The following is a 9,543-nucleotide window of genomic DNA, read 5'->3' as shown; positions in this document are numbered from 1 at the left end:
CCCCACTGACCCCCACTGAAAACACCCTCCCCCCAGGGTCACTTGCACTACTGCTCATTTTGCACTGCTCATAAGCAAGTGTATATATATGTATATAAATATATTTTCTCTCTATCTCACATCTGCCTTTTTTTTGGTATTGTTAATATTTTATTTTATTTTATTTTGGTATTTGTTTTCTGCTTCTTTGCACCAATGGACCAAGTCAAATTCCTGGTGATGTAAAAATTACTTGGCAATAAAACTCATTCTGATTCTGATTCTGATTTTACGCACGCTTTTATATCCACTCATCTGATTGCAAACACCTGGGTGTGTTCATTGTTTATCTGTGTATCTCTGATGAGCACATCACTTAGAGGAATGACCTTTTTTTACATTGTTTTTTACATTTTTATATTCCCAGCATCGCCTCTAAGTGTCGCCAACGGCTCAAAAGCAATAGAAACGTGCGTACGCCAGTCAACAAGTTGACGTGGAGGACCGCGCATTTCCACGATCATTTCACTCTTGATACATCTGAACGTTAGCGTGGATAAGTGCGTACGCCAAGTTCCTCAACATGTTTTTGGACCTTGTGGGAGGAAGCTGGAGAACCCGGAGAGAATCCACGCTGCACTGGGAGAACATGCAAACTCTACACAGAAAGATCCCGGGTGTCCTCACGGGGATGCGAACCAGCGACCTTCTTGCTGTGAGGCAACAGTGATACCAACTGCTCCACCATGCAGCTTAAACTTGCTCATATATAATATTTTACGGATTTATTTCCAACTGACAGCTGGAAGTTAAAATTAAACTTTAAACTTCATACGTTTAAATATGATCTTGTACTGAAGTACATTTAGGCTTGACACTGTCCCATAATGCAGAATATCACTTTATTGTTTGGCCCAATCAGAGCCAAATTAATGTTATTGACTGAATATTCTCTGTAATAAATACCAGGAGAATAATCCATTTTCTCATCTGCAGTACCAACAGTGTAAACGGACTTGACAGAAAATCAGAGCCAAACATAAAAACATATTTATGTGATTTCTGCATCACCGGTCGTTGTGTTGGTGTATGATATATATTCGCCTGCTACCTAAGGGTAAAAAGAGAGCCACCTTCGTGGAACTGAAAACTCTGGCTTTAAGCTCAACATACCTTGCTAACCCATTAATCTTGCTTTGTAGTACAACTCTCAGCTCTGTCTCTGATATTCACTGCTTCATTTCTCTGTTGTTCTTTGTCATCAGTCCAACAAGTCACAAGTCAGAGCTTTAACAGAGTGTGTCTCCCTCTAGTGGATGTTGTGGAGTTTTCTCTTGTCTTTGCTCCAAAGGTTTTTGTGCAGAGTTTTGCTGTTTCCTGTCACTGTGGGCTGCAGAGCACAGTAGTACACAGCAGAGTCAGACAGCTGAAGTTTCTGGATCTTCAGAGGAACGGACTTATCCTGGATTCCAGTATGAAGTCTGTCTTCCTGGAACTCTGGAGCTTTATCCACAGACTTTGAGAAACTTTTCATCATATACTGTGGAGAACCATTTACTTCTTGTTTGTACCAGAAGAGAGTTGGACTTGNAATGTATGTGACAGTGGGAGTCCTTTTCTGTTCTGCTCTTTGACAGAGTTGCTCCTCCCTCAACATGTTCCTCCTCTCATATCACTGGATGTTCTTCAGAATTGTGTTCTTCCATCACTGAACAATTTGAAGTGAGTTATGCCATGAAACTGGGTCGTCCATATGAAGGAAAGTTGCAGCTATTTTTGAACCTGCTGTTCCATGAGCAGAAAAAAACTTGGTTGAACTTTATCCTGTTTTTGTAGATGTGAGACATAAAAACCAAGGGTATAGAGTGTGTACTTCAGCAGCAGAGCTTTGGCTCTCCAGTTATATTTAGATCCTGGGATATAAATAATATTCCACAACATCTCATCATCATCAGAGACAGAAATTGAAGTAGGTATATTTATATGATTGTATCCATGTTTTCTGTAAGAAAATGCAGTCTTTTCTTGCCATTGCATGAATTTTAGAGTCTTAAAGATCAGTAAAATTAGATTTGGAGCAAGTATTACAATCCCACAGTTAAGGTAAGGTAAATATATATTGTGTATTTGTGTAACTCACAAATTTATTCATTTCATCCCAACCATCACCGAGCAACCTGTTTAGAATTTGGGAAAACTCTTGATTCCAGCCTCAAGGATTCTGTGGCTATCCAGAAGTCCAACAAAGAACTTGAAGCTTGGCTCACCAAGGTAGACAAGTCTGGTCTGCCAGGTAGATTCAAAGCCTGGATCTACCAGCATTCCATCCTACCCCGTGTCCTGTGGCCCCTGCTGGTCTATGCAGTCCCAATAACAACTGTAGAGTCCCTCGAAAGGAAAATCAGTGGCTTTCTTCGGAGGTGGCTGGACCTTCCATGCAGCCTCACCAGCGCTGCACTGTATGGGACTAGTAACATCTTGCAGCTGCCCTTCAGTGGCCTCACTGAAGAATTTAAGGTAGCACGCACCAGAGAAGCCCTACAGTACAGGGACTCCAGGGACTGCAAGGTGTCATCGGCCGGCATTGAGGTGAGAACAGGGAGGAAGTGGAAGGCAGTGACAGCAGTGGAGGTGGCAGAGTCTCGTCTGAGACAAAAGGCGCTGGTAGGCACTGTGGCAACAGGCAGAGCGGGCTTGGGCTACTTCCCAAAGCCCTTGGTCAGCCAGGCTCGGGGCAAACAGAGACACCAACTGCTCCAGGAAGAGGTCCGTGCAGGCGTGGAGGAAGAGCGGCTGAGCAGAGCAGCAGGACTCTGGCAGCAGGGAGCGTGGACCAGGTGGGAGAGTGCACTGCAGCGCAGGATCACCTGGAGTAACATCTTGCAGGCGGATATCCATCGAGTCCGTTTCCTTGTCCAAGCTGTCTATGACACCCTGCCAAGCCCAGCGAACCTCCATGTCTGGGGAAAGAGCGAGGCACCTTCCTGCCTTCTGTGCTCGGGAAGAGGCTCACTAGAACATCTCCTCAGCTGTTGCCCAAAGGCTCTGGCTGATGGTCGCTATCGCTGGCGCCACGACCAGGTGCTTAGGGCAATAGCTGAGAGCCTAGCCACAACCATCAGCACCAGCAAACATCATCATGCTCCAAGGAGGGCAGTCCTCTTTGTTAAACCTGGAGAGAAACCCCGGGCACGCTCACAACTTCCTATGGGCCTGCTCCACATGGCCTCTGACTGGCAGCTGCAGGCCGACCTGGGAAAGCAGCTGAAGTTCCCCCAGCACATAACAACAACAAACCTCCGCATGGTCATCACCTCAGAGGCTTCCAAATACCTGATCATCCAGGAACTTACGGTGACCTGGGAAGAGCGCATTGAGGAAGCCAACGAGAGGAAACGCACGAAGTACCAGGAACTGGTGGAGGAGTGCAGGGAGAGAGGCTGGAAAACCTATTGTGAGCCCATAAAGTCGGCTGCAGAGGCTTTGCAGGGCGCTCACTCTGCAAAGTTCTGAGTCGTTTGGGCTTTACGGGGACGGCCAAGAGGAGAGCCATCCAATCTGCATGTGAAGCCGCAGAGAAGGCCACAAGGTGGCTTTGGATAAAGAGGGCTGATCCGTGGACTGCTACTGGGACGCATGTCGGGACTTGATCAACCCCAGCTGGGTCACCTGGGTGAGGGTGTATAATGTTGCGAGACCCGAAACACCCGATGACCCCAGGATACATCACTGAGGATGCATCCCAGTGCATCCATGACATGTGTCTTGAATAGATTCATTATACGGCTCATACAATAATCTGCTCACAGCCAAACATGATACAGGTTCATGCGTAATCATGCCAGGATATCAAAGAGGAAATCAAAGACTTTGTTTCATGTTTAATTACTCAATTTATTATTTGCCAACAGACAATGAGGCAGTAGATGACAGTGAGGCGCAGTCCCAGCCTCGTGCCACAGACCCGGGGGCTTCCTCCAGCCTCCCCGGCATCAGCCGATCCTCCGGTCCGCCACAACAGCCAGCTGCTGATGCCTGTCCGACTGGCCGTGTCTTCACCCGCGCTGTGCTGGATTCACAGGAGGACATCGTGAGGGCAATCAGCGGCATTAATGAGTGCTTGGACCAATTAATTAATGTCTTTACAGACATTAATAAAACATTAAATGTACTTGCAAACAAGTAAATTCTGTGTCCTTGCCTTTTTATATGGTTAATATCACATGTTGCCGGGCCCGAATGGCCTCCCGGGCAGGATTGGCATCCACAAGTACAGGGGGATGTGCTGCTCTGGCAGTGGGATGGCATGCCGGTGTGCCATGTTGTGAAGGACGCCACATGCCATCACAATGCGGCACAATGCTCTGTAGAGCAGTACACCCCCCATCCGGTCCAGACAGCGCTATCGCCCCTTCAGCATGCCAACTGCCCGCTCCACGACTGATCGCGTGCATGAAAGGGCATCATTGTACCTCCGCTCTTGGTCAGTCTGGGGGTTGGTGAGAGGGGTCATCAGCCATGTTTTTAGTGGGTAGCCACGGTCACCTGGGGTCAATTAAACACACTCGTCATTAGGTCATTTAACACACCACTAACATGGATCACACACTATCGTGAGTGAATGCAGTTGTGCGCTGGGAAAATGTGAGGCTGATCAAGTCACTTTAAACATTATGCATGTGTTTTTTGACATATGTACTTTACACAGAGACAGTAATGGGCTTGTTGGAAAGCGCTGACTCTGTAGTTGAGGCAGCAAAACAGCAATTCACTAACTTAAACCACTAACGAGTAATGATGCAGTGAAAACAGGATGATATTCGGGAGCACACAGGCTCAACGCATGTCAGGGGGATTAATATTAGGACAATTAAATTATTTACTCACCAAGAAGCAACCCATCCCGCACCATGCCAGCTTAGCCTGTTCCCAACCATACTGTTGGTCAGAATGAAGGAATCATGTGTCGAGCCAGGCCATCTTGCAACAATGTTACTTAATTGCATTTGCGCATCACAGATGATCTGTACATTGATGGAATGAAAATGCTTCCTGTTGACATAAAAAAATTCATCTTGTAATGGCGCCTTTATAGCAATGTTGTAAAGGCCCGGTCTGTCCTCACTCCGTAGGCACCCAGCAGGGGTGAATTGATGCCTTATGATTGTCTGTGAAATATTGTAGATGTATTTTGTCACTGGGGTCACAGGTATTGTTTATCGAATCAAATGTATGTTGGGGGCGTGGCTTGGCATGAACCTCTATTTAGGTGAGTGCAGTGCACGCGCACGGTGGCACGTAGTGGGATGACGACGCACGCCAACTTGGAGGTTTCCCGGAGTTACCTGGCCGCGGGGTACGGATTTTGCTTGTTGAACTTTTTGGAATACAAAAGGTGTTGGAGCGGGAGGACGGACCGCTTCGCGGAGTTACCGAGGACCGGAGCTGTCGTTCAAAGGAGGGCTGAAGCGCAGAGCCGTGAGTTGGGCCAGCTGTTGATGGCATCGGCCACCTGCCACGAGTGCTGTGGCGTGCATTTGTTTGCGGCCGTGCAGAGCCGTGCAGGTGGTGGCTGAACTTTAAATAGGAAGCCGGACGGGCCATGAGCTGGTCGCCAAACTTAATGAACTCTTTTTCAGTCGTGTCGTTTTTCTATGTTGTGTCTGGGGATGCGTTTGTGTATGTGAGCGGGGTAAAAAAGTAAAGTGTGTAAAGTAAAAGGCTGTGCTCTGAGCCAAAACAAATGAATGAGAGTGCCTGATTTTCACCCCTGCTGAGGCATAGATCCGCCCGTCTCCTTTATATAGAGTGTGACACCGTCACCTCGGAATTAATAGGTGAATTGTTACAATGTGTGTGCAGTCGATAGCTCCGATTACATTAGAAAAACCGGCTCTCGCTGCAAATTGCGCTTTTATGTCGGCCTGTTCAACTGCAGTGTATGGGAATTTGATATACCTTGCTGACATTTGGATAATTCCATCCCACACAGCTGGCATGGCTCTGCTCACTGTCGACTGGCACAGTCCCGATCGGTCGGCCAGCTCCCTCTGAAATGACCCTGTGGCCAGGAAGCCCAGTGTGGTCAGAACCTGTATGGGCACAGGTAGGGCATGGCTCCTGGCCGTGTTGCACCCCAACAATGGTTGCAGCTCAGCGCATAGTTGTAAGAGGATTGCCCTCGGGAACCTAAAGCGGCTGATGAGCCAGTTGTTGTCCTAAGCCAAAAACTCCTCTCGGTCTCTGAAACCCGTTCTTTTCGCACTGCTCCATTGGCAATATCCTCCAACGGTGCCAAAGCTGCCATTGTTGTTAATGGTATCTTCTGTACCATTTTATGCACGCTTTTATATCCACTCATCTGATTGCAAACACCTGGGTGTGTTCATTGTTTGCGTATGCCAAGTTCCTCAACATGTTTTTGGACCTTGTGGGAGGAAGCTGGAGAACCCGGAGAGAATCCACGCTGCACGGGGAGAACATGCAAACTCCACGCAGAAAGATCCCGGGTGTCCTCACGGGGATGCGAACCAGCGACCTTCTTGCTGTGAGGCAACAGTGCTACCAACTGCTCCACCATGCAGCTTAAACGTGCTCATATATAATATTTTACGGATTTATTTCCAACTGACAGCTGGAAGTTAAAATTAAACTTTAAACTTCATACGTTTAAATATGATCTCGTACTGAAGTACATTTAGGCTTGACACTGTCCCATAATGCAGGATATCACTTTATTGTTTGGCCCAATCAGAGCCAAATTAATGTTATTGACTGAATATCCTCTGTAATAAATACCAGGAGAATAATCCATTTTCTCATCTGCAGTACCAGCAGTGTAAACGGACTTGACAGAAAATCAGAGCCAAACATAAAAACATATTTATGTGATTTCTGCATCACCAGTCGTTGTGTTGGTGTATGATATATATTCGCCTGCTACCTAAGGGTAAAAAGAGAGCCACCTTCGTGTTACTGAAAACTCTGGCTTTAAGCTCAACATACCTTGCTAACCCATTAATCTTGCTTTGTAGTACAACTCTCAGCTCTGTCTCTGATATTCACTGCTTCATTTTTCTGTTGTTCTTTGTCATCAGTCCAACAAGTCACAAGTCAGAGCTTTAACGGAGTGTGTCTCCCTCCAGTGGATGTTGTGGAGTTTTCTCTTGTCTTTGCTCCAAAGGTTTTTGTACAGAGTTTTGCTGTTTCCTGTCACTGTGGGCTTCAGAGCACAGTAGTACACAGCAGAGTCAGACAGCTGAAGTTTCTGGATCTTCAGAGGAACTGACTTATCCTGGATTCCAGTATGAAGTCTGTCTTCCTGGAACTCTGGAGCTTTATCCACAGACTTTGAGAAACTTTTCATCATATACTGTGGGGAACCATTTACTTCCTGTTTGTACCAGAAGAGAGTTGGACTTAGGTCAATGGTGTCAAAAGTACAATTCAGTGTAACTGTGTCTCCTTCAGCAGCAATGACATCTCCTGGTGGCTGTGTCACTTTGTCTTCTCCTTTACACCCTGGGGAAAAACACAACATACAGAGGAAGACATCAATCAATAAAGATAATTGATTAAAGGAGAACAATCAGCAGCTATAGGGTTTTATTCCATGTAGAATAGATGGAACTTTGTGATCTGCTAGTTTTTCTCAGTCAAACTCTGTTCATGTTAAATATGTCACCTACCTCTTATTGTGAGCAGAAACAAAGTGACAAACAGACTCAAGTTCACTGACAGCATCTTGAAGATGAAGACAATCTGTCTGTTTTCTGGATCAAACTCCACTGTGAAAGTTTGTGTTTTCTGTACTTGAGTCCCAGTTTAGCTCCTCCCTTCATCCTTTCCTCCTTCCTCTCACAGCTCTAATAGTGTGTTTGTCTCTGCTGCTGCTCTCATTTACTCACTAACATACTGATTGATCATCCGTCAGTCATCAATTATTGACTGTGTTTTGTAAATGATTTTCTAGGTTCTACTTGTTTTCCATATGTTCTAGTTTACAGACTGGATTCTCTATTTTTCACACATGTTCAGTGGTTGATGTCTGTCAGATGTTAGTTTGGTTGTCAGAGGATTTGTTGTGTGATTGTCTGTCATTTATAGAAACATTTCAGCTGATCCTGAAACCATCCAACAGCAGTTAATTCTGATCATATTATGTGACATGATACAAACACCTGAGAACTTCTACTAACATCTTCCAATGTGTTCTCTTGGAATTTACTCATAAAGTTTGTTTTCTTCCTAACTGAGATGACATCCTTTAGAAAAATGTCACAGTAAAGATGTTTTTATTTGAAACAAATGTTGCTTCACAACAGTCCACCAATACTGTTTGAAACTGTAATATCAAACTTTGTTCATATCAGATTTTTCAGATCTAGTTTGCATCTCAAATGGCTTCATGTTGGAAACTGAAAAAATCCAGCTATCAGGTAGATTTATATCACTGAAATGTTAAACTCTAAACTTGAGCTAGAAGAAAATGCAAACTGTGACACTTAAAAATGTTGTCCAGGTGTTTTTGTTAGAAACATACAGAGCTACGAGAGGTGACATGAACCAAGTCAACACCAGGTTTTCCATGTTTGTATTGCTGAAATGTTGGACCTGATGTTCACTGTCAGTTAGTTGTGTTTCATCTGATGTTCATGCAGCACCTCTGCAGTCAGGAGGAGGACACTCATCACATTATCTTTACTTCTATCATTCTTTATCACAATGTCGTCTCATAAGTAGAGACAGTTTGTATCTGAACAAACCATAGAAGTGTAGCAGAGTGTGTCTCCCTCTAGTGGATGTTGTAGAGTTTTCTCTTGTCTTTGCTCCAAAGGTTTTTGTACAAAGTTTTGCTGTTTCCTGTCACTGTGGGCCTCACAGCACAGTAGTACACAGCAGAGTCTGTCACTGCAGCAGAGGAGATCTTCAGAGTGATTTGGTTTTTATCACCACTCACTGTAGCAGAGAGTCCATCTGTTGTTTTATTTTGTGTTCCAAAGTGATTAATGAGGAACTCTGGAGGTTTTCCTTGATGTTGTTGATACCAGAAGAAATAATCACCAGCACTTACAGTTTGGGAGAATTTGTAGGTCAGAGTGACAGTGCTGCCTTCTAAACTGGACTCTTCATCGTTCACTGCAGTAAGTTGTTGACAGCTGACACCTAAATGAAGAGATAAATGTTAAACTTCAAGGTAATTTCTAGCAACCAGATCCATCCATCCATCCATCTATTATGTATACACTGCTTAATCCTCACTAGGGTCGCGGGGGGGCTGGAGCCTATCCCATCCAACTTAGGGCGAAGGCAGGAGACACCCTGGACAGGTGCAACCAGATCCTTAAGAGACATTTCTTCTTCCTGCTTTAACCTACCTTTTAATGTGATCATCAACAAAGGAAACATGACCCAGTGATGCAGTGACAGCATCTTCCACACACTATCTGTTATGTTGGTTTACATACTGAATGTATGTGACAGTGGGAGTCCTTTTCTGTTCTGCTCTTTGACAGAGTTGCTCCTCCCTCAACATGTTCCTCCTCTCATATCACTGGATGTTCT

At 45.1% G+C, this 9,543-nt stretch overlaps 1 pseudogene and 2 gene segments (V, D, J or C); 1 reads left to right on the top strand and 2 right to left on the bottom strand.

Annotated features, from left to right (window-relative positions):
• Positions 1 to 1,288: 1,288 nt before the first annotated feature.
• On the bottom strand, positions 1,289 to 1,636 carry LOC103374460 (T-cell receptor alpha chain V region CTL-F3-like). The segment is given in 1 exon segment: positions 1,289 to 1,636. A coding segment is annotated over 1 exon segment (348 nt).
• A 495-nt stretch (positions 1,637 to 2,131) lies between these two features.
• On the top strand, positions 2,132 to 4,423 carry LOC103374459 (uncharacterized; annotated as a pseudogene).
• Positions 4,424 to 7,072: 2,649 nt separating this feature from the next.
• On the bottom strand, positions 7,073 to 7,833 carry LOC103374458 (T-cell receptor alpha chain V region RL-5-like). The segment is given in 2 exon segments: positions 7,073 to 7,500; positions 7,668 to 7,833. Coding segments are annotated over 2 exon segments (483 nt in total).
• Between the last annotated feature and the right edge of the window lie 1,710 nt (positions 7,834 to 9,543).

This window comes from Stegastes partitus, unplaced genomic scaffold (assembly GCF_000690725.1).
Source record: "Stegastes partitus isolate 25-593 unplaced genomic scaffold, Stegastes_partitus-1.0.2 Scaffold2249, whole genome shotgun sequence".
In the NCBI taxonomy this organism is placed as follows: Eukaryota; Metazoa; Chordata; class Actinopteri; family Pomacentridae; genus Stegastes; species Stegastes partitus.
This window is presented reverse-complemented; position numbering and strand designations above follow the sequence as displayed.